Source organism: Paramormyrops kingsleyae, chromosome 4, assembly GCF_048594095.1.
Source record: "Paramormyrops kingsleyae isolate MSU_618 chromosome 4, PKINGS_0.4, whole genome shotgun sequence".
In the NCBI taxonomy this organism is placed as follows: Eukaryota; Metazoa; Chordata; class Actinopteri; order Osteoglossiformes; family Mormyridae; genus Paramormyrops; species Paramormyrops kingsleyae.
The window spans coordinates 39682828-39707388 of NC_132800.1; the positions used below are offsets into that span (position 1 = coordinate 39682828).

Consider the following 24561-nt stretch of genomic DNA (forward strand, 5'->3'; position numbering starts at 1 on the left):
CACATTTCTCACTCTTTAATGAGAAGAACCTGGAAACAAAGAGCAGGCTCTTATTCAGAGGTAGGTACACAGACTTGGGTGGGGCATGGAGGGACCCACCGTTCATCTAACATTCAGATTCATATGGAATTATAGCGACGTAAAAATCCATTTGCAGGGTTAGGCACCACAACAGCAACCAGAGTTGAAATATTAAAGTAAATAAATACAAAGTCTGAGGTACAGTACCAAATCTTAATGTAAAAATACTGCAATCATGATGCCTATAGAGAAATAAAAAAGCAGGAATGACAGCGGAATCAATATTCTAAAGTCACAGTAGTTAACTCATGTGAAATATGCAACATACTGTGCAGCAGAGAGACACAGAGTTGTATGTACACAAGGAGACTGACAGTCCCAAGCTCAGAGTGGAATTTTCACTATACAGGCTTCCTCGCCTCGACAATCATTAGATAAGCAAGCAAGACATTAACATTACCGTAACACTTGTGTGTCTGTAAACTGACAACTAGAGGCATGTGATACAAGTAGTGGGAGTCAGACCCGGCCACGGTGATGCACTTTGGTCCTGGAATGATCAGAAGATATGTAACGCCCAGCGGCATAAAGGCTATCTAAGAAAACAAAAGTGCTGGAAGTTTGGGTCTAATTCTCATCCTCAGCTCCAGGACCTAAACAAAGCAAGGCCACGTCCCGTACAGACATCAGCACGCCACTCTGCATGTCAGTTTCAAACTCCAACAAAAGCCGCCGTTTGCAGAACCTCCACCACAGGCACCCTTTACATATGATAAACGATGATTCTGCTTCAACGTTAAACCCAACATTTGCTGTGGTCATGATCATCATATAAGTCTCTTTAATTGATCCCATGTTCCTCCCAGCACCAGTCAGCCTATCGCTGGTCCCCTTGGTGCAGTAGTACCATTTTATCCCAAATCTTTGCTCCCAGTTCATGAGCGACACCTCCTCTCATCAGCAGCTGATCATCCATCGGCGCCATCATGGCGTCCCTGGTGTCATTTCCAGCACCCTGAGGACCGAAAGCCCTCATTTCCCCCCCCCCCCACCCCTGCTTGCCATCCTGCTACACAGCGACGATACATCTGAGGAAGGTCCGAGATGATGAGGGGCTCATCTTCAGATCCTGATTCAGCTCACGCTTGGGCTCCGTCTTCCACACGCAGCCTTGAGGGACATCTTCAGTTCTTCGTCTGTCCTGAAAACTCACCGTCTTCAAACCCGTGCAGACCTGACACGTGAGTCAGAGACGCTGACGGAAATGTAACCGGCCCAATCAGCACCAAATTATTTCTTCCTCTCAAGGAAGGAGGGCAGGCCAATCAGATAGATACATTATTAATTACACTGACGTCCGGAAGTCCAGGAGAAGTTACCAGATAATAAAAAGTAAAAACATAGTAAAAAGAAAAATGCAAGGAAGGACAGTCTGCTTGTGTAGGGCTAGGCTGGCTGGAGGGGTATACACCCAACTCCCACCCCACCCTCATGACACACCATAGGAGCCATGTAAGACCAACGGTTCGTCTCTGGGTCGTACATCTCCACTGAATTGAGATTAGACTGTCCGTCGTAGCCGCCCACAGCATACAACCGGCCGCAGCTGGCTACCAATGAGACCCTGCTGCGGCGTGTGTTCATGGCCACTAGATGGCTCCACTGGTCTGCCACAGAGCTATACACCTCCGCGCTGCTCAAGAATCCCGAACCGTCGTATCCTCCCACAATGTAGAGCTGGCTGCCGAGGGCTGCGGCGCCATGGCGACACCGTTTGTTCGTCATCCCCGTCACCAGGTGCCACAGGGCCGTGTGCTGGTTATAGTACTCCACCTGTTGGAGGATGCTTGCCATGTAATCAAATTTACATTTTAGCCCTGATCCCTAAGCTTTAGGCTTATTATAAAACAACTGAACCTGTAGCAGATATACATTTTTTTTCCCAGCAAAATTCAGCATTATTATGTCATGTTTCTGGATTCCTGACTGACCGTGTTGAAGATCTGAAGACCATCATGACCGCCTGATACAAAAATTCTCCCATCAAACACCGTGACCCCAGCTGCACTGCGACTCGCCGTCATCTCCGTCACGGCTGTCCACCTGAAAACATTCAAATACCAAGAATGCCCTGTTAAATGGCCGGTTAAATGTAAAGTGCTTTGTGACAATGACTGTTGTTAAAAGCACTATATAAATAAAATTGAATAGATTTTTTTTTTTTTTTTATCATAAACTGAACTGAACTATGTCTCATAAAAACATGGATGTCAAACGATATCAGCCAAAAATGTCATGACTCCTGAATCAAAACACCAGGTGATCAAGCATTTCTACTTTAAAATAAGAAGTTCAACTTCAATTAAATCCAGCACAGCAAAAGTTCTGTTTAAACTGAATTTAGGGAAATGAAAACACAAATGTTCTGAGCCCTCTGTGTGGTCTGAAGGGTGTAAAGAGTTACATCTCGTTTCAAAAGGCCATTGTGCCACGTGAAAGAGGCCGTGAAGTTCCACTTCATCCAAGAGAGTGTTGCACACAGACCTGTCAGCTTCGGGAGAATAGCACTCCACAGAGCTTAGGGACGACTTGCCGTCGTAGCCTCCGCACACATAGATGAGTCCGTCCACCACCACGGTGCCCATCGCACTGCAAAGAGACGCAAAAAAATCAGTGTCAACCATCATGCTTCACATTCACTCAGCTGGACGTACCAGCACTAAACACGCCAGACCAGTTTAGTCAAGAACCAAAAAAAACAAAGTTCAAATACAGTATTGGGTTGAGTCAGTATTCTTCTGCCACACCAAATTCCTCACCTGCGTTTGCTGTTCATACTGGCCACCTGGGTCCAAGTATCCGTCTCTGGGTTATAAACCTCAACGGTGCTAAGCCGTGACTGGCCATCGTATCCTCCAATGGCGTACAGAAGTCCGTTGACCACTGCCACGCCCACTCGACTTCGGGTCGTGCTCATTGGCTGACAGCGCTCCCAAAAGTTCCCAATTGGGTCAAACATCTCTACCACGTTTAGAGAGTCGCCTGTAACAGATGCAGCATTTTAATACTGTTGAGATGCTGGATACTGCAGTATAAGCTGGTATCTCACAGCTCTTTGCTCAAACAAGCTATCGACTAATCAGAAAGGGCTTCAGAGTTCTCAGTTCACTACTCAGCCCATCAGCGATAATGATACCTGCACTGTTCAACCCCCCCACTGCATAGATGAGTCCTGCGATGGAGGTGCAGCATCGTTGCCGTGTCTTGAAGGCTGGCAGGTGGGGACGTCGCTCTGGCATCAGATGGTAATCTTTGGCTTCGTCTACCAGGTCTCTGTTCACAGAGGACAGCTCCAAGATCAGTCCGGGGTCACAAACCCACCATGTACTGAGAAATGACGTTTCATTTTCATGGTAAGGGAAGACGCGTCGGCAGTGGCCTGAACCTCACCTGCACTTGTGGCAGCATCGCACCAGGTCGTCCTGCTGCACGCGGTCGGCCAAGAACTGGGGGCGGCACAGCGGCAGTCGAGTCTTGGCGAGTAATTCTGGGAGGAGCGAGCCGCGCAGATCTTGGTCGTGCCGGACCCATGCTAGCACTGCCTCGAACACCTGCCCGGGTACAAATCGAGGGTGAGGCCAGCGCAAGGAGGCACAAGGGGGACACAATTCTAAAGGGTATAAAGCAGGTCTCTTTCAATCTGGCCCTCGATTCCAAATCCAGGTCGTGTTTTCAGTTCTCCCAGGTAGTTAGTTTAATAATTACCGATTCTGATTGGCCACAGACGCGTCACATGTGGCTCATAGGTAAAGTAAGGCTGGAAAATCGCCAGGGCTCGGACCTTGAGGACCGGAATTTAAGCCTTGAACACATGCCGAGGTTTAATTGAGGGCCAAGTCAGTTCAAGGGGAACACAAAACGAAAAGTTCTGAAGCCGAATTAATGACTTTCAGTTTACTGCGTAGTCAACACACTGCTGCCATTAAGAGCTAGCAGCATGTAAACATGTAAACAGCAGAGTCACTGACTTCCAGTGAACTTAACCAGATTCTTTGACTGGTCATAACAAAGAAGCCAGGCTGCCTGCCAGTTCTACCTGTTCCTCAGCCTTGACATTGAGCTCATCGCAGCCAACCAGCTCCAGCAGTTCCTCCACTTGCAGAGCCAGGAACTCCTCCGACATGGAGACGTCCACAAAGTGCTGGTGAACGAAGCTGTTGGCTGCATCATACAGCGTGGTGCACATCATGGTCTCCGCAAACTGCCGCACCCCCAGACAGTTCTTGGGATGCAACCTTATTAGCACAGACAATGAAAGAGTGGGACTTAGATAGCTGCCATCATTTGACTGAAACGTGAGCCGCTTCACTGATCTAACCACGTTTTGCATAGGAAAGGCTAGGGTCAGGGTGAGATTAGTACAGGCGGGGGAAGGGGGCTCACCTCTCGCGTAGGAAGGAGCAGCATGCGTCCTTCACATTCTGCAGCTGCAGGAAACTGGCACCAATCAGAAGAGACTGCACGTTCTGCTGGTCGATGGCCACGTGACCGTTATAAGCGAAGTTAATCAGGGCCTCGAGTGCACTGAGAGGGGAAACAATCAGAGGCTGTCAAACAAGAGATTCTTGTGCAGAATGGAGTTTATTTCTGCATCTTAAATAATGCACATCAGGAGTTCAGTCCTTCAAAAACCAAATATTATTATTATTATTATTATTTTATTATTATAAGCACAACATTTTATATACTATACATGTATCAAGGTGAGCCATGTCACATAGTCCCACTAAAACTGAAAAACAATCATTTAAAGGAAGTATAAAATCTTGTCTGACCACCCAGAATTTTTTTTTCCCCGTGTCATTAGTTACCGTAAAATGGCAGTTATATTAACCACAGTAGTGAAATTAACTAGTGTGAACACAGGTGAACAGGCCTGGCCTCATAAAAATGGAGAAACGAAACGGGAAGTTTGTGGTACACGGCCTACCTGGGGTCCATGCCCTGCATGATGATCTCATCTTGCTTGCACTCCACCATGTCGTTGGTGAACATGGCGTGGAAGTACGGGATGGAAGCAGCCAGGACAATCCTGTGGGCACTGAACTTGTGGTCTCCGACCTGCCGGGACGGGGGAATGTTTATACAGCCATGTTTCTACTTTAAAAGAAGAAGCTCAGAAAAACACTAAAATCTCCTGTCGTCAGTCACCCTAATGTCCACACCACACATTCATTATTCATCAGCGGGATGAAAGAATGACTCTTCAATACAGTCTTTCTATCAGCTGATTAATCTTTTAACACCTCGAACATGTTGTTTTACAAGAGAATTAGCATTGATTGGACAGCGCTGAGTGGTAACACGCAGGCCTCTGGATAGAGGCTTTCTGCTTATAAAGGTCAGGCTTAATTTAAAAAGGGGACGGTGTTCCAGGAGAACTATGTCCAGTTCTCCAGTGACAGTGAAGTCGGAGTGCAGGAAGGTTGTCATGTCAGCTTGTTAAAGGGACAATTTAGAGTGTTTCAGCGTCACCTGATCCCTGGGGATCTGAATCGCCGCACTGGAATACGAGCAACCAGACGATGCTAACAAGTGGGCAGACCAGGTGGGCTCTTCAACAGAACATTTTACTGGTTCATTTACTCTGAGATCTGACACTGTTGTGCCAAAGAGACAAGTCATCAAAACTAGCCAACCACCCCCTGAAGATGTGCTGCTCTGCATTGGCGATTTAGACACATCTCCACCTGAACGAGAATGGAACAGATCATTTTAAATCTCATCTACCCTCAGTCACATTTGGCCTTAAAGCACTTCTCAGTTTATTTGAACCTACCGTCTAAAGGATGTAACATAGTAAAAAGCCTGGCAGCCAATAGCTCGAGCATATAGTTGTGGCTCCGTCCGTCTCCATTACTGAGCCCGTGGGAAAGCAGAAAGGGGATACGGGTGGCCTGTTACACAGGGCACAGTGCGTGTAATCCACCGTTAAGCAGGATAAGACGGCAGAGGAAACAGACGCAAGCAGCCCAGGAGCTCCTGCATTTCTTCTAACACAAAGCACTTTGATCCTTAGGATTAGGTCAAGGGCAACCAAGTATAGGAGCGGTCAGCAGATCCTTTCACGCAGAAAAAGGTGATGATACTGTGGCATAATGAATGAAGAGATGCCACTGGCTTTACGTCTGAAGATGGTCTGCTGTGTGACTCCCAGCCTTTTACGTTTATACAACAAACCAACGAATGAATAAACAAATAAATGAATTAATGAATTGTGTAAATCCTCAAAATATATTTCTAGTACACTGCACAAGACAAACATGGAGGATATTTCTGATAGAAGACCATTCCAATTACAAATTACTTTGCATCAAGAAAATAAAAGCAAAGGAGCAGACAGTTAAGGCTACAGACAGAGCAGTTTAAGTTCAATGCTGAATTGAAAGCAAGCTGTTACAGACAACAGCTTTCTTTTACAAACAACCATTCAGGTTTGTTCAAAATATACAGACAATGTACTGGATTCATTTAAGTCCAAGGTGTCAGATGTGTGCTCAGAAAAGGCAGTCAGATAGACAGTAAATAAAGACATCTTGAATGTCCAGTATACAGCCATGAGAGGCAGCCAGAGTCAGAGAGAGGCAGAGAAACAAGTGGCCATGACAGGTGGTCAGAGTCACTCGGAGCGAGACAGAATGAATCAAGTGGCCATGAGAGGCAGCCAGAGTCATTCAGAACGAGACAGAATGAAACAAGCGGCCATGAGAGGCAGCCACTCAGCGAGAGAGGAAAATCAGACAGGCCGGTGTAAAAGGCACCGCACGGGTATCATCTGCGCCCTTCTTCCGCAGTAAAGACGAATAATTACAAACCGATAATTAATGACCGCGATCCCCGGCGCCAAGACTCTTCCTTAGAAATGGCCACCCGGTGACACCCGTTGCTCAACAGAACTGGAAAGTTACAAACGCGATTATACCCGGCGACCCCCGTAAAGGGTGGATACGCGAAAAGCCCGTTTTTAAATGACAAACGATAGCCAGGGCCGGGTTGATGTCTCACCTTCAGGGTGACATCGCAGAGTTTCCCCTGTCGTCTGATTTCCTCCATCACCGCGTAGCCCCGATTAGGCAGGTCGTGGACGGAGAAATGCACCAAATCTTCCAGTTCTTCGAAAATCATATCTCCCATCTTAACTAACAGAGGCCACCTAACGAATCTAAATCGCCTAACGAAAGAGGACTGAGCCTCGCAGGACACCGTAGCCGCGTTTCTATAAAGATCTGCTTTTTGCTCTATTGTTAAGACATTTCAAATCGCCCAACGAAGGAGAGATGATCCTCACAGGATACCGTACAAGCGTTTCATTAAAGCTTTTTTGCTTAGTTGAACAACCTAAATCGATATGAGCCTCATAGGACACCGTACCCGTGCTTCTCTTAGATCTTTTGTTCTGTTGATGTAATATATTTAAAAAATCAAAACTGCAAAATGGTGGAAACCAGAGCCGTATAGCAGCCCATCCTTACACTGCGCACATCTGAACGAGGCACAGCGGTGGCAGCGCTTATTATCATTGTTATATGAATAGGAAGCAGGATTATCCCCTTCAACAAGAGATTACATCTCAACAGATTAATACAAACAGCCGGCTATCGCGCACGGTTATAATTACGAATAGAAAACGTTTACTTTGTGGCGCATACAGATGTTCTTGTGAAGGCGAGAGGTGATTAACGTTCAGATTTTTGTTTAAATGACCATGTTTTAAAGCAACGTCATTTATTAACCAAGTCACGTGTGATTTCCAGTGTTTTGCATTTCGTAGGTTAGTTACATTTTCTAAAATTACAAATGTACATCTTCCCTGCTGTGGTCATCCATATTCTCTTGAAATAGCACCAGTCTGGATGGCAAAAACAGTGCAAGTAGTAACTTAAATTTAATTGGAATACAAAAATATCTATTCATCATGCCAAATGAGTTCAAAAGAAAAAATCTGAGTGAGGAAAAGAAGGGTGAAATTCTGGCTTTGCTAGCAGAGGGATTCAGTGAGCGTCAGGTTGCTTCCATCCTCAAAATTTCAAAGACGGCAGTTCATAAGAACAAGGTCAAGGCAGAGACATTTGGGACCACAGAGTTACAGACTGGCAGAGGGCGAAAACGACTCTCCACTGAGCGGGATGATCGTCAGCTCCTTCGAATGTCACGCAACAACCGCAGGATGACATCAAGTGACCTACAAAGAGAATGGCAAATGGCAGCTGGGGTTAAGTGCACAGCGAGGACGGTTCGAAACAGGCTACGGCAGGCGGGGTTGAAGTCGTGCAAAGCTAGAAAAAAGCCGACCATCAAAGAGAAGCAAAGAGGAGCCAGGCTGAGGTTTGCAGAAGACCATAAGCATTGGACCATAGAGGACTGGAGTAAGGTTTTCTTATCTGGTGAGTCCACTTTTCAGCTTTTACCATCACCTGGTCATCTAATGCATAGACTGAGACCTGGAGAGGCCTACAAGCCACAGTGTCTCGCATGTACTGTGAAACTTGGTGGATGATCGGTGATGATCTGGGGGTGCTTTAGCTAGGCTGGAATGGAGAAGATTTTTGTGAAGGATGCATGAATCATGCCATGTACAAGATGGTCCTGGAGGAGAACTTGTTTCCTTCTGCTCTGACCAATGTTCCCTAATTCTGAGGATTGGGTTTTCCAGCAGGACAATGCTCCATGCCACACAGCCAGGTCAATCAAGATGTGGATGGAGGACCACAAGATCAAGACCCTGTCATGGCCAGTCCAATCTCCAAACCTGAACCTCAGTGAAAACCTCTTGGTTGAAGGGGAAGATGGATGTTCCCAGGCCATCAAAAATATGGAATATTATATAGCACTGTATAACACATAGAGAATGTAATCATTAGGACACTATTAAGATGTAACCAGAAGATGCTAATGTAACCTGTAGAGATTGTGACCTTGTATCCTTTAGAGAATGCAATTACTGCTGCACAGTGTAACCAAAATAAGCATGTATCTGCACCTTATGTTAGCTTCGAAGTTTGTGAATCTGCATCTTATGTCAGCCTTGGTTGTATGAATATGCACCTTATGTTAACCTCAAAGTTTCTGTATCTTATGTTAGCCTTGGCTGTATGAATATGTACCTTAGGTAGCATTGCAGCTTATCACTATGTTGAAGGCTAAGAATATAATTAGGTCTGTGGCTAACCAGCCGACATGACCACTCTAACTGGGCATGGGCTCCGAGTGGGTTGGTATGTGGGTTGTGACTGGGGCTCATTTGGGCTGCCCAGGAAAGCATAAATGGTGTTCAGATGGGCAGCCCAGAAAACCTGAATATATGGGGCCCACATTGGCCCTTAATGGGTTTATTCTTGTGAACATAAAGTTCGTTCTCCTATTGCAAATCCTGTTCGTTTACTTTCTTTTAATTTCATTTGAAATTTCTATGTTAATGCCATTGAAAGCACTTTTCATGCTTTTACATATTGAATGTCATTTTGTACACAATACATGAAATGTTGACAAAATCTCTTCTGTCAGTGTGTGGAATACGTATTCACACAACAATATCCTGTATCAGTGGAAGTACATTCCTTAAGCTTAGAATTTGCTTAAAGCTATAGTTATCTGTTCTCATATGTACTTCAGTGATTAACTCTCAATCATTCATACTGGATGTCATGTTAATCTAATGCATAGCTGGGCAATCTTATCCACAAAGGGCCAATGTGTATGTAGGTTTTTGGGATAACCATTAGGTTAGCTGTTCAAACCCAGGTGTGAGGACTCTTCAGCCAATCAGTTCTCTAATTAGTAATCTAATTAGGGAGTTGCTGCGAAAACCTGCATACACATCGGCCCTTTGCAGATAAGGTTGCCCTCCCCTGATCTAATGCATGACATTATGGTATCAGCATCTCTCAAAGTTGCTGAACTAAGTCTTGCCTTCAGTTGAAATCTTGGTGGTGACTGGTGAAATTGGTGAAGTCCCGCTGCACATGAGACCACTGAAATTAACCAATCATGTATCACTCTTGCAAATAAATTAATGTACTATTGGCGGGCTTTCTTCAATTTTTCTTCGAAGGTTGGACAAGCATCAAACGTTCTCAAGGTGAGTAGAAATGAAGCCATGTAAAAGACTTGTGTAGAACACAATCTTCATTTGTATCTAAACCATTTAATTCTTCATATTACAACGTTTAACTTGTTTTATACACAAAAAATTGTATAAAGACTAGTACAGTTTACCCACGGTTTGGTATGTATCTGAGTTTTTGGGCCAAGGTAGTGGTAAGGTTTCGGTATCTTTATATTGAAGAATAAAATAAAAACATCACCCTTTAATTAAACAATGAACTCTTATTTTTCCATATAACCATATATGTAGCTTGGTAGTGATGTTTCCTAATCGGCATGATTTTAATAAATGTTACCTTGATAAATCGATATTATGGATCTTGCTTTACTGATATGTATTTAATTACAGATGTAATTACCTTTTTTTTAAAGAAAAATTTCCATAAATGGGCAGCGTGTGGCTCAGTGGGCTAAGCTTTGGTGCCTGTGATCATAAGGTCACTGGTTTGAGCTGATCTGTGGGTCCCTGAGCAAGGCCCTTAACCCCCAGCTCCCTGGGTGCTGCTATAGGCGGCTGTCCTTCACAGCCAGCTTGCACTCACCTACAGAGAGCAAGTGAGGGGAGGATGCTGGGAGGATGCTGGGAGTACGCACGCTACACTGCTGCATGTCTGGTTTAGTGGCCAGAAGTCGTACTAGGCTGAATTGGTGCACAGAAAAAAAAATTGATGTTGCGGACAGGAAACGGGAGCCCAACAAACACAATTTGGATTTACAGTCCTCTACGTTTGTATGTCTGAAAGTTCCTTAGTTGAAAGTTCGTAAGTAGAGGAGCGTCTGTGTATGTGTGTCAGCACAAGGATTCTTTCTGTATTTGCCCTAATAGTCATTACTCATTTTCAATCAATATTCCTATTGAAACTGAGTTATAGTGGGTTATACATTCTTCTTTTTACAGCTATCCTGAAGCAGAAAACATCAATAAAAAAGGATATTGAGCATTCTCAATTTTTCACAAATGCTGGTGACCGTGACGGAAATCGTGCACTAAGAGCTCACCGGGACCTTCAAACGAGGACAGAATCTTCTGGGTATGTATCTGGCTGATTGTTACTATAAAGGCTCACTTCCCATTGGCATTAATGCAGTACACGTGCACAGATAGTTATGCAGTGAATTTTATGAATATGGGTAATGACTTGGAGAAATCGGTCCATGAAACTTAACAATATATAGGACAGTTGACCAAAATTTCTGACAAGAGAAACCCATCCAATAACTTAGTCTTTTCTCTTTGGCTAATTAAGGCTACCCCTGACCTCTCATTGCATGTTAAATGCCAACAGACTGTACTGAAAAAATCAGGTTCTACAAGGATAGTTGTGTACTATAAAATCAGAGAAGTTTAAACTATACGGTTTCTGAATCTCTGAGAAGTTTGCGGACATCAGCTCAATGAAAAGTAAACTTTATTTGCTGATCCACAAAATAGACTTCTTTGGTTGTACAAATTCACTAGTTACAGTCTTGAATGAACTACAGTTCCCGGCAGTCACCTTTCACCTCTCACCCTTTTAAAACGAAAGCTCTCAATGAGAATTCAATGAAAAGAAAGAGCAACAATCAAAACTATAATATAAAATGTAGTGTCATAAATCAACATTTAAAATTACCCAGAATTAAAAAAAAAAAACATTGCAGCTGAATTTCATTTGGCAAGAACAAAAAAAAGCTAAGATTAGTAAAATTAAATTCAAAAACAATTTCTGCCCTTGAGATAGCAGGGTAATTTAACAAACAGCTGATTATAAGTGTAAACTTTAAAGCTGGAGATATGCACAAAGAAAGATTGTTGAAAATGACCATCTCATCTGAAATCTGTATTAATTCTAATCCAAAAACTATGAGTCTTTTAAAATCCAGTACCTGTACATTATTCACAAATTGGCTTCAGATTAAAAAAAAATAAATAAATAAAAAGTACCTCCACCACAAATACGTAGGACCTAGTATTTTGGGGCCGGAAAAGTAAATTATGCATTTTAACCCTTTGACAAGTTCAGAATGGTACATATACAGACATGGTAACACACAGTTAATCTGGAAAGGCTTAGTACAACACAATCATGTAAAGCGCCTTGGGCTGACTCTGTTGTGAAAGGCGCGATATAGTCATAAACTGAATCCCTGAAAACAAATCCGACATGCAGTACCAGTAAAAATCTGGACACCTACTGGAAATCATTTGTTTTTCAACAAGATAACCTGAAGGGTTGCTTAGGGTCATGTAGTAAGAATTACCTTGTGAACACAGAATGAGATGGAGTGCAGTGACGGATGAGCCAGTTTGGGATGAATTGGATTGAAGAGTAACAGCAAGGTAGCCAACCTGTGCCCAGAACTGGAAGCTCCTGGAATGTAGAAGAAGCTTAGCAGGTAGCTACATGTGGCAGCTGGCTGAAAGGACGCCAAGAGTCTGCAATGCTGTCATCAAAGCAAAAGGTGGCTGTTCTGAATAGTCTCAATTTTGAACAGAATGAGATGTTGAACACTTCTCTTGGTCGTTGCAATATTTGCTATGTATTATTTCATTGTCTTGAAGCTTTTTACTATAAGGTGAATAACAGCTAAAATAGAGACAAATGCATTAAAACAGGTGTGTCCAGATTTTGTCTATGGAAGAAAGGGAGAATACTGCCCTTCTCCAGCTAGTTGGTAGTTCTGGAAGCTTTATGCTTCTAACCTTCAGTAAAGAGGGTTACAGGTGTCTCCCTCTATGAAATACATCAAAGTGTGATATGAAATCCCAGATGGGGACCATGGCATCTTAAAAGCGTTCAGCTGCAATATGACCAGACTGGGATGCTAACTGCTCAACGTTTGCACCCAGCCTACAGTCACACTAATGCACCCCTTCTGCTCTTAGTAACACAGGACCGCCGCAGGAATGGTGACCTGAACGACAGCGTCCGGCTGTGTGTCAGACTCCCACATCCTTGTACCATTTACAAAAATACAATTTAACATATAACTTTTTTAGCATATAACTTTCTTGTATTCTTCCACAGAATAGTCATTAATAATAATAATAATAATAACAACAATAATAATAAAAAGGAAAGGAAAAAAACAGCAACTAAAATCCAAACTGAAAAAGAAAACAGTTTGGTGGACCCTCCTTGTATTTGTTTTAAATAAAAAAAGAAATTTAAAGCAGAGGCCTCCCACAGTGGGGTGGGGGGGATGTGTAACTATGGTAATCCCCCCATACCAGCACCTATGCTGAAACTGCAGCTTTGCTGTGTGACACACTGTCATTGTGTCAGGCAGTGATGCTTCTGCTGCACCTTGCGTGGTCTGACGGCTGCAGTGCCTGCCTGCACTTGTGACAGGATCTTCATGGGTTTTTGCAGTTAGGGCCTCTGTGGTGTTACGTAGGCACAGCTGTGTCCAGGCTGCACCGGCCTTGTCTTAGTTTGCTCTTATTACTGTACAGAGCCATTTCCTCCAGGGCTGACGCTTCGGGCAGTGAAACGGGCAGCTCGGAATCGAGGTCCTCAAGGGGTCCTAATAATAAGTAAAAAGAGATACGATCGTCCATATAGATCAGTTTATTAATTTCATGACATCACACTGTCTTTAAAGAAGTGTGAAACTGCATGTTTTAAAGCGACGTTTCGATCCAGTGCTGTGAGGTCACAGTGATGCCTGCGTCTTACCACAATTAAACCAACACCAAACCGCAAGGAGGCTTCTTGCCTTACGTAACAGACTGACAAGGACCTCTCAAAAAAATGAGTCAAAATCAGTGTGACGACACATCCGTGCCAGTCACCCTGATAGTTTAAAAGCATAACGAGACCCAAGCACCACCAATGACGACATTCCCAGAGTTCCCTGGGCCTGTCAAATAAGCAGTTAGGTTTTCAAGATTCTCATTAGTTCATAACTGATTAATGATCAGAAAGCTGGTTTTATAATTTTCATTTCAATGGCTATTAATGCCATGGATAAAGTTAAAATATCAGAGGCCATTATGAGAAGATGAAAGTTAGTCTTGGTGCCCCAGGAGCTGATGGGAAATGCGTGTCATCTTTAATGCAGCACTACTCGATTGGCAAGGAAGCCCCAATGGAATCACCACCAGCCACTACCTTGATTTACCATGGTACACCAACTGCTCCCAGGATGTGTGTGCTAATATCAAATGGATCAATCAGCTCAGAATCACATGTGGAACAGTGTGCTGTATATTGTACATGTACTGTATGTATCCCCATAAGTCACAAACTGTAGATACTTTAGCCAAATACACCCACACCAGGAAGCCAAGAAAAACAAGGGAAATTACTGAAGAGCTCTCCCATTTGAGGACACGGAGAAATGCATTCAAATCCTACCAAAGTCTGACAGCTGTTTATCCAAGGGTGTCGCCTGGATCAGAGATAACGAAAATGCGATTGAGTCAAAAATAAATGTGAGTTATATGGGATAGGAAACGCCAATTGTTTAGGGACAAAGGTCTAGCTTGTTTCTAAAAACAATACACCGCAGAGCATCAATGACCAGTATCTGACTACTGATGAACAAATGCCTGTAAAATTTACAAGCACTCACAAGTATTCACACAATCCAGTTGTCAGTAATCATAGTAACCAGTACAAATCAAAATGATGAATAATCAATAGTGTTACTTGCTTATGGTAGCAGCATTAAAGTGATTCACTGATGACCCTGGTGTTGGTGATACTTTTACATCCACATCACTGTGGTTTCAGCTTAGCTATTCAACACCACATACTGCGCTCACAGAAATTACTGGGACACTTGCTTAGTTCAGTAAAAATATTGCAAAGTAATTGGTTTTATAAAAAAAATAATTACTTCATTAATTTGTTCAAAAAGAACATCTATCATATTAGAAACAACCAGAAGTAAAACATTCATTTAAAGTAGTAATAAACTGACACCCAAATTATAGTTCTAAATGAGCTGTTCTGAGTTAAAAAGTTAATTGACAATCGGTCATCATTGGACACTTTGTAATTAGTAACACCTTTAAAGTAACACATTTGTGTTTAGTATTCTTTTGGGAGACAGTGACTACAATTGCAATTAATAGCAAAATGGCGAGAACAGAACTGAATTATGACAAAGAAAATTTACTACAGAATTAAGCAAGCATTCCAAAACTTTCTGTGAGCATTGTATACTGACAAAATTACAACTAATATCAATACTGTGAACGGTTTAACCAGTCAATACTCACCATAACTACCGGAGCCATCAATACAGCAATTGTTGTCTGCGGTATCTGGGGCCTGCAAGAGAAGATAGCATGAGCAGAGGAGAAGAACGGACTTCACTTCAGCATCTGCCTGTTTAGTTTTCTTTTTATCCACAAATTATTTAGCTAAAATAACCTTCCCAAGCAGCATTTCGCATCCAAATGCACAGCTGTCCTAAGGCAAAGTGGTCTCTTAGCCACCACATATTATACCACTTCCCGTCAAGACACCAAGTAGATAAGCATAAATGAACTGCACCCATAGCCACAGTGATGGCTGAATTAGCAAACCACTGGACCCTCTCATCCGCCGGCGGCTCGGCCTTCTGGAGCGCCGTGACCCAGAGGCTGTCTGACTATCAATACTTATGAATTGAGGCAGAAGTCCACTGAGGAATCTGTATTTATAAACAGCCACAGATAGTAACACTGGAAGCCAGGGACGCCAAGTAAGGGCTGCGGCTGATGCAGCTCCAGCACACCGGAGCCGCTTTGCCACTCGGCGCATAAACAGAAGCTGCTCACAGCGCCGGGAGACGCCCACCAAAGATGGACGGGCAGATCCAGGCACTGCCAGCACCCCGTGGGCTAATCACCGTTAATCCCATTTCAAATTGAGCTAAATATCATTTGCCTACCTGCTTAATATCATCTACATAATTGCTGCTATCCTAGAGAATAAATGTATAAATATCACGTTTAAAAAAGGCATTCAAGCAGGATATCCATCTTAAGAATGGAACTAGGACTGCATGATATCACGTCATGATATAAACAAGGTTATACGGGCATGGGCAATAATCACCAGGGCTTTACATGACCGGCGTAAACATTTGACTCAGGTTTTACTACTATACAGACATTTATTTAAGGCCACAGTTTGGTAAGCAGATTAGTAGTATACCTAAAATATAAATGAGAGGCGTAATGTGATGCTCATAAGTTAGTACTCCGTATAAATTCAATGTATCCTTATGTTTATTAAATTGGGATAAAGGAGCACGGCACATGCGACTGCTTCGGTAGATCATGGAAGCGATAAGCGCTGAAGTGGCGGTTAAGAAAGGGACAGATCAGCAGCCATGACGTCTTTAGAAAGAGGAGACCATGTGGATAAACGAGGTAAAAAGATGTTGGTGGTGTGACGGTACTTTTTGCAGTTTAAAGACCGACAAGTTCATTAAACATAAGGATACGTCGAATTTATACACATCGCTAACTTTTGGGCATCACAATACGCCTCATATTAATATTTTAGGTGCACTACTAATCTGCTTATCAAATTGTTTGTGTAAGTAAATGCCCGTATAACACAGAAAAGCTGGTGTCTGGACACAAGTTTATGGCCATCATCTATAGCGATGGTGATTATTGGGCATGCGCCACGTAACCCGAATGTGATATTGTGCAGCCCTAAATACAACAAGAGGTTACCTTCTGCTTTTAGAAGAAGCAAAGTCAGAACATCACACATAGCCGCCCACCTCTTTGTGGACAAACATCACATGATTTTAAAATTCAGAACCTGAATGCAAAGAACATTTCAGTATAAAATGAGGGTACAGGACTGCCAGGCAGCCTTACAGGTGTGGAACAGCATTTACGTACACAGTGCCAGATAGACAAACACCAAAGCAGGCTGACAACAGTGACAGGCAGCTCAGCGCAGAGGAATTCAGATGGACAGAAAGAGGAAGACAGACAATCCGCCCGTGGCCTCGAGATGCCGACCCCCTCTAGCAGCTGCCGTCCTTGTGAAGCCTTTTATCAACAGCAAAAGGCTCATTATAAATGCCCTCATTTACTGCGTGACCTGATTTATGGCCGGCATTAAGATCCTAATGGAAACGGGAGCTGGAGAGAGTCTGGTGTTCCCAAGAAAGCATACAATAGGGCAGAAAAAAAACCTGACACATTCCCCAAGCCCGAGAAACACAGTGCCAAAATGGAAGGGAAAACAGCGCTAATTGTGACACGGCTGCCATACAGGGCCCAGAAAGCAAAGGCATCCACAGTCCAGTCATCCGGAGGCTTGCGGGACAGGCGAGCCTGGGAGCAGCAATGAGGGCACCCAGACACTGAGCATGCAGGGATACCTGGATGTCGTACACAGGTTTGGAAGAAGGGATTGCAGCGAACTGTCGGTAGTCAAACTTCTTTTCTGTCAGGGACTAGAAGGGACAGCAAATAGGAATGAATGAAGAAAGGTGGAGTGGAGCGATGTGGCTCATGGGGCAGGGCTGAAGCGCCAAGTGTTGTGTGGGCGGGGCTTACACGTGATGTGGGCAGGGCTAAAGCTTAGTGCTGTTAGGAGCTGTGGACAGTTACCATGGTAACATGGGGATAGTGAATTCAACTGTGTCATATCTCCTGTAAGATCTTCCAGGTGACAATGACAAAGGTTACAATAACAATTCCAACTGAATAATTCTACATGACGTGACAAATGTTGCTTTTGTACGTGCTAAAATACACAAGGCTGCGGAACGGTGGTTTCATTTCACACGTGAGCGTTTATCTATGGCCTGGTTCGGAGGCACGCAAAGACAAAAATGCCTCACTACTCCTCATTCTCCCTCACCTCTCACATCGGCTATTGGATGTGGGAATAGCTTCCAGAATGGAGGGACACTAGAGGGAAGGAGGGAGGGGAAAAGGTAGGGGGGCGTACACATCCTCAAAGGATGAACTGAGCAGCTTTCTAAAAAAAACTCAGAAGCAGTAAAGTTAGCTTGTAGCATTCAGTAATGTTTATGTGGTAAATCAGCCTTACTGCTTCAGTGTGTCTGACTGTGAACATGAAGACTCAGAAGCACAACCATCGCCCCAAAAACAACAGTATGACCCAAAGTTACAAGCTGACAAAGTTTCTTGGGTATATTTTGTGGTGGCGGGGAAATACAATAATCAGATCTTACCTGTCTACCTGGTGATCTGACACTTTGAGGACTGAAATCTGTAGACAGAGATGAACAGGAAAGATAATCAAGAGCTTCTATCCAACAGCAAGAGCACAAAAGTAGCGTCCGCTCATTTCTGGCTAATGTGATTAGGAGCATTGGGGGTATTACAGAAGCACAGACTGACCCTCCAGGGGGGTGGGAGAGCCTGTGGAGGCAGGCGATGGCGAGTCGGCTAGCCGGTCCAGAGCGCCGGGTTTCTTGCCGTCCCGTGACTTGGCGATGACCATCTGCGCTTTGAGGGCATCCTGCTCCAGAGATTTCATCCTGGGAAGAGGGGCAGGGGGGGCGTGGGGGGGTGATGTCAGGGGACATGTGAGACGACAGAGCAGTGAAGGTGGGAGAGGTGACGCGGAAGATCTCAGAAAAAGCAAGTGCCTGCCCCGCTCCATCCCAATGCCCCAGCCAAAGAAGCCACACTTATAAACTATACCTGGTACCGCATAACCCCAGAACCAAACACACCAAGAAGCAGGGAGGGAGTCACATCCACAACCATGGAGGCGTGGGAACACAGTGCCGACCTACAGGCTACGACATCACCCTGAGTAACGGGAGATTTACCCTAGCAGGGAATAGACAATCTGTCCATAGAATGGTCTAAAATGTCTAATATTTTCATCACTTTGGGCTTGTAATGCGTAAAATGGGCTTTATATGGAAGTAGGGTTTGGGTCCCACTATTACCACAATATAACCCGTGTCTAGGTTTGGTTGGTCACTGCCCACGACACATCCAGGAAAACCAGCCAACATGGGCTGAGCTGGCCACACACAGACAGGTCCAGTGAGAAACACCTCTCCATCCATCCAGGGCCGTGTGATGCCTGAATATCAGGTGTGTTGTGTGTCCTGTGTACCAGCTGGCTACCTTTCTGCTCTCCACCTGGCCCTTTTCTCCACCTCCATCGCTCGCTTCTCTGCAGACGACAGCTCCCTGTCAGAGGTGCCGGCCTGCAGTTCGGGGTCCCACAGGTGGAAGGGGGGGCTGGACTCGTCGAGATATAGAGGCTTCAAGCTTCTGTTAACGACAAACATCTAAGAGCCCTGCGCACGTGCAAAGCTATCATCTCAATCGAATCTCGAAGCAAGCGCCTGCTTGTACTGCATGTATTTAGGTTTCATACAAGAGCGAGGTTTCAGTTCTCTTCTGAAAATGAGCGTGTTTAAGCAGTTTCTGAGACTGTATCATGCTGTAGTTCAAGCACTTTCTAAAGGAAAAGCTTATGTTATTGATACTGATCAATGTCATTCACCAAGCACATTCTGAAAAATGTCTAGAAAATGTTACCCCGTCAAAGAATTGGGTCTCTGCTCCAGTTTCGAGCTGCCGTCAAGCGAGTCCCTCTGAGGAGATCCATTCCTGTCCAAGAACAAGGGCCTGAAAAGGCCGACTGTGATTATGGCGTGCCCCATGCACACAGAGGCTGAACATCAGCAGCTGTGCCAAGCGGCTGTGCATTAACACAAGGATGTTAAGGGCGGCTGTGCATTAACGCAAGGGTCTTAAGGCCGTACCCGGTAATGGACGGGGTGCCACAGATCTGGGGCGATGGCCCAGTCAGTTCTTTTTCAGGAGTCTTGTACGCTACTCCATCCAACAGATCCTTGCCCTGGGCCCTTATTTCAGCCATCTTCCTGGCCAGGACTATCTCCTCTTCATCGTCTTCATCCTCATTTAGTAGGTACCGCTGGGAATGCTGCTGAATCCATCGGGCTGGTATGACAGGCAGATGGACAGCAGAAGCGGAACTTATTAAACTTAACAGGCTGGATCTTTCAGTTAGTCCAAGTGGCCAAAGTCAATTCTCCTTGCTGAAGAGCCTACCTTCCTCTTCCTTCATCTTCCTCAGGTCATCCTCGCCTACCAGGGACACCCGGGGCTTGGGTTTGGCGTTTGCTGTCTGCTGCTGCTTCATGTCAACCTCAAAGTACTTCTGTCGGTCCTTGAAAGAGCGCCGTTCTGGGTTGCCCTGTCTAGTGGGAGCAGGTGCCTGCCACAGCAATGGGGGGTGGGGGGCTGCTGTCAGAAATGTGACACCAATATCATCAAAGCCCCTTCACTGTAAATGAGGGTCTTATTCTTACTCTTGAATAATTTCAAGATGACTTGTTCAAACAACCGAAAGCATGCAAGATTCTTTACAGAAACAACTACACAGTTTTGCAGTTGCAGAATGCATCAGCCTTAAAAATTTTGCCATTCCTTTGCAGCATGGTCAGTGTTGAAAGGAAGTTTGTGTTAGTAATATTCAGTGATCACCACTTCATCATCAGTGGTTAATCAGCTAATTATGAAAACTCCCCAAGTCTGTTAAATATTGAGTTACTACACCATTTGGAGGCCCACATTGCACACCTTCAAGCACAGTACCATTGGAAAGGCCCGGAATTAATCAGAGAGACCTCAGGTCAACACCACTGTGCCCCTCAGTGTTGGTTCCTGAGCTGGCCACCACCTGAGGCTGCTGCCCCCCACCAGGGGTACCTGTATGTCCAGTGAGGGCCGGGACCGGCGTGGCACAACAGCCAGATTCATGTAGTCGCTACGGTCGGAGGTGATGGGGGCATGAGTGGAGACAGGAACTGTGTCCACCCTGCCCACACTATCGAGCCTGGCCTCGCTCTCAAATACCTCGTTGTCCAGCTCGGGCTGCAAGGGCCACAAAGGTCATCACTGGCTGGTTCACAAGCTGAGATGCCCAAGCCGTAAGGTCACTAATGCTCAGAGCTCCGATGATGCAACCATTGGCCAACTCAGCTTCGCAAATGCATAAGCATGTTATAAAATACCCCGGTGTGGATCTGCAGTCCAGAGAGCACCATGTGATTACCGGACTTAATTCGATGCCAGAAGTCATTCACTCTTACCATTACAGATTTTAGAGCTTGTATGATTATTGTGCTGCCAGACTTACCTCCACAAGCTGCCGGGACTGAACGCTGGGCTTTGGGCTGAGCGGCTCCTGCATAACCAAAGACAGACAGTCAGAGGGCTCGGGAGATGGAAGGGGACATGCTTTACGCAGGTCTAAGGATACATGATGGAGAAGAAGCAAGCATAGGGTCCACATCCCTCAGCCAGCACATGAATCCCAGATTTCAACAACAAACTTAATTCAAAGCCATTTAAAAAATTTATGTAGTCTTCTGAAACCTGTATGCAAGAAAATCATGTTGGAAAAAGCATTTCAAGCATTAGAAGCCCAACCTATTGGCTTCAGGAATGGAGGCTTCCAGAACCCCACCTGACAGCCCAACGGAGGTTCGCGGAACCATACCTAGCAGCCCCATGGAGGGTTCTGGAACCCCACCTGACAGACCAACAGAGGCTCCCGGAACCCCACCTGACAACCCAAAGGAGGCTCCCGGAAGCCCACCTGGCAGCCCCTCGAAGGCTTCCGGAACCCCACCTGCTCGAGCACAGCCACGGAGCAGGGCACAGCCGCAAGGGCCTTGTAAGTCTGCTTCATACTGATGGGAAGGTCATTGGGCGAGGTGAGGGGAGGAGAACGCAGAGACTAGTATTGGGGGGAATGATGGGGAGGGGAAGAGGAAAAGGAAGACTTACTCAAATGAAACAAGAGTAGAGACACAAGACGTGCTCACTAAGAAGGGGGGACGAGGAGATACAGCTAATGCAGTACTATTACAGAAGGTCAGGGCTGAAGTTGCAAGAGAACGCAAACTAGTCACAGGAAACAAGAGCAGAGGCAGAGGGTGTGCTCACTAAGAAGGGGGGATGAGGAGATACAGCAGATACTATCAAAGATGGGCGGGTTTCTGCTACAGGCTGCTGCCTCACACTCTACATGCGTGTAGCTGAATATCAGCACATCTTAATCCGCACAATAAAGAGTGAATTGGATGTGAGCAACATCACACACACTTGATCGCAAACCAAGCATCTTGAAAGACACCTTGAAAGGTGTGATTTCATTGACAATGAAGCGATAGAACGGAGATGTAAGACCTCATAGTACAGATGATCAACGTGGATATGCCAAGTCTGGGCCTCTAAACACATCGGGAAAGCTGGTACCAGACAGCTTGGTTTTAGTTATTTCTTGACACTTGGTGCCAAGTTCCCCATTCTTAGTGCATATTCCCACAGGCTTCCAAAACCAAAACCTAAAAGTTCTTACAGTGGGACGAGGGCTGATGAGTGGTGGTCCAGGTGACTTTGGGCTGGACCGGCTGTCTGGACTGGACGCTGAGCTCGGCCACATGGGAGACAAGGGCTGGATCTTGCCCGGTCTGGTCTTTAAGGGCAAGAGGAGCAGGAACACAGGCCACTTTATTCTCCATGTATGATGGCGTGTCTTCAGGAAGAACACACTTCAGGGCACCTCAGAAAATTCTGACATCATGACAGACTCACCAGGATACTTTCTTTGGCGGCTACACCAGAGATATAATGATGACTTGGCTGAAAGAGATAAAAGGAGCAGATTTACGGGCAGGCTGCCTCATATAGAGAGAGGGCTCGGTGGTCATGAAAAACAATACACTGGGCGTTCGCTGCATTACAGTGTCCCAGGCATGAGATAACACCCACAATAGCAGTAACCATAAAAAACCAGGATGGCTGATGGTAGGTTAAGGCAGAAAGCAGGTCCTCACCGGATGGGAGGAGGGGGAGTGCAAGGCGTTTCTGATGGGGCTGCTGAACCCCGGAGACTCAGAGGAAGGCGTCTGAAAGCACACACACCCCCCCCACACACCAATATTACCATTCAGTATCCCAACATTCCCAACACCTATCACTGCCAACAGGCTAGCGCTAACCCAACATCCTAATCATATATAACGCTGCTAAACTTGCTTCTCTCATTGACTTCAGGTCCTTCGTTTGGGTTCATTAAACAACCTACAAATTGTATCTACCAGGTCTAACATCTAATTGTATCTAACAGGTCACTGGAACATTTTTAAAACACACACAAAGGCCCTTCATACAGGATACAGTCAGCCTGCTTACACTAGTGACATTTCATCTGCCTGCTGCTGCACTTGTCTTTCGACCTGAAAGGCATTTGATGACTGACCCATATCTGTGGACTCGGCCTGCCGACCCTCCCGGCTGCTGATGGTGGATGAAAGTCACTCACCCGGTTGATCTTTTGCAGGCTGGTGACAGGTAATGCCGCCAGGGTCCTGTAGTCCAGTTTGAGCGGTCGGGTTTTGAAGGCCTGAAGGAGGGGAATACAGTAAGGGGAACAGCACATCTATGCTGGAAAGGACCTTCTGAATTTTCAAACTACTCAATGAATACAAGGACCCAGTGAGCCTGTAGCCCATTCCAGGAAGCTCAGGGCATAAGGTAGGGGACGAACTTGCTAAGACTTGCTGGCTAATCGCAGCGCTAGACAAACTCAGTGTCTCCCCCTGTTGGAGGAACAGGGGATGGGCAAGGGTAGCCTCACCTCAACCTCCTTTTCCAGAAAGTGATTAGATTACCCCCCCTCACGCTTCAGGTGCATGCGTCCCTTTGATGGTGGGGAGGGAAAAGAGCCATGGAGCACATGCATGCATATAAGCAGCAGAGACATGGACTCAGCGCTGATCTTCAGCGCTAGCAGGGAAGGAGAGAGGAAAAAAGCAGACCACGGGAACGACTAACAGGGCTGCCCTCATCAAGACCAAGCTACACGCCTTCATTAATGAAGCTTTTCATTTTCTTTGAATTAGAATCCGTGCCCTACAACTGGGACTACAGAGATAGAGTTGTGTAACCTCATTTTAATCGATTATGGAGTTTTCACCACATGTAGACCATCGTGTGAAAGTTTATGCCCCTCAGGTTGAAGTTCTCATTTAAACTTCCATTGAGATGCTGCTTCAAGGCCTGAAATGAGCAAATTACAGCCACGAGTGTCACCGAGCTGAAAGCAGTCTGCATGGAGGAGGAACCTCCTCCAGTGCTGCCAGATGGATCTGCAGGAGGCCGCTAAAGGGGGGGGGGGGGATGGTGTGCGCCTCAGCGGTTTAGGACCCCTGCCTGGCAGAGTGATTTCACCGTGGGGCCCCTTACCCCAGTCGCTCCAGGGATGGTCTAACCTTGCTTTCTCAGCTGTAAAAAGTCTGCTAAGTAATGGAAATGCATAGTTCTAATTATTAAATTAATTTTTGTTCACTTAGCTTCTAAGTGCCACCTCATATCTAATGTATATTCTAGTTCATGAATCT

At 45.3% G+C, this 24561-nt stretch overlaps 2 protein-coding genes and 1 long non-coding RNA gene across 16 annotated transcripts in view; 1 reads left to right on the forward strand and 2 right to left on the reverse strand.

Annotated features, from left to right (window-relative positions):
• On the reverse strand, positions 1-7333 carry klhl18 (kelch-like family member 18). Its single transcript, XM_023793001.2, has 10 exons — positions 7087-7333; positions 5012-5142; positions 4465-4605; positions 4118-4316; positions 3472-3632; positions 3218-3354; positions 2841-3063; positions 2566-2670; positions 2013-2124; positions 1-1854 (listed from the first exon to the last, which is right to left on the reverse strand). Exons 1-10 carry the CDS (start codon positions 7213-7215, stop codon positions 1468-1470), a joined length of 1725 nt encoding a protein of 574 aa, XP_023648769.1. The 5' UTR covers positions 7216-7333; the 3' UTR covers positions 1-1467.
• A 105-nt stretch (positions 7334-7438) lies between these two features.
• On the forward strand, positions 7439-11098 carry LOC111834082 (uncharacterized). Its single transcript, XR_002835906.2, has 3 exons — positions 7439-8465; positions 8735-10159; positions 11084-11098. It is a non-coding gene; the product is annotated as an uncharacterized lncRNA (long non-coding RNA).
• Positions 11099-11577: 479 nt separating this feature from the next.
• Positions 11578-24561, reverse strand: part of LOC111834079 (protein scribble homolog) — a 45987-nt gene continuing 33003 nt past the window's right edge. For 3 of the 14 annotated variants that reach the window (XM_023792990.2, XM_023792992.2, XM_023792986.2), the window contains 17 exons: positions 23484-23564; positions 22996-23067; positions 22754-22801; positions 22518-22634; positions 21753-21893; positions 21291-21338; positions 20861-21025; positions 20201-20366; positions 19891-20089; positions 19664-19753; positions 19244-19393; positions 18500-18639; positions 18331-18368; positions 17522-17583; positions 15395-15446; positions 14526-14559; positions 11578-13692 (listed from right to left, as the gene is read on the reverse strand). In XM_023792990.2, the coding sequence (XP_023648758.2) occupies positions 13556-13692; positions 14526-14559; positions 15395-15446; positions 17522-17583; positions 18331-18368; positions 18500-18639; positions 19244-19393; positions 19664-19753; positions 19891-20089; positions 20201-20366; positions 20861-21025; positions 21291-21338; positions 21753-21893; positions 22518-22634; positions 22754-22801; positions 22996-23067; positions 23484-23564 (1740 nt within the window). In that variant the 3' untranslated portion in view covers positions 11578-13555. Of the gene's footprint in view, positions 13693-14525; positions 14560-15394; positions 15447-17508; positions 17584-18330; positions 18369-18499; positions 18640-19243; positions 19394-19663; positions 19754-19890; positions 20090-20200; positions 20367-20860; positions 21026-21290; positions 21339-21752; positions 21894-22517; positions 22635-22753; positions 22802-22995; positions 23068-23483; positions 23565-24561 lie in introns of all 14 variants that reach the window. The other 11 variants (XM_023792989.2, XM_023792987.2, XM_023792994.2 and 8 more) reach the window with 11 other exon arrangements.

Excerpts from the sequence above, each read along its gene's own strand:
- klhl18 (XM_023793001.2), bottom strand. The coding sequence starts at position 7,215 with ATGGGAGATATGATTTTCGAAGAACTGGAAGATTTGGTGCATTTCTCC. Across the intron at positions 3,355-3,471 it reads CGATGCTGCCACAAGTGCAG|AGACCTGGTAGACGAAGCCA; the intron begins GTGAGGTTCAGG and ends CTCTGTGAACAG. Across the intron at positions 1,855-2,012 it reads GTCTTCAGATCTTCAACACG|GTGGAGTACTATAACCAGCA; the intron begins GTCAGTCAGGAA and ends ATCCTCCAACAG.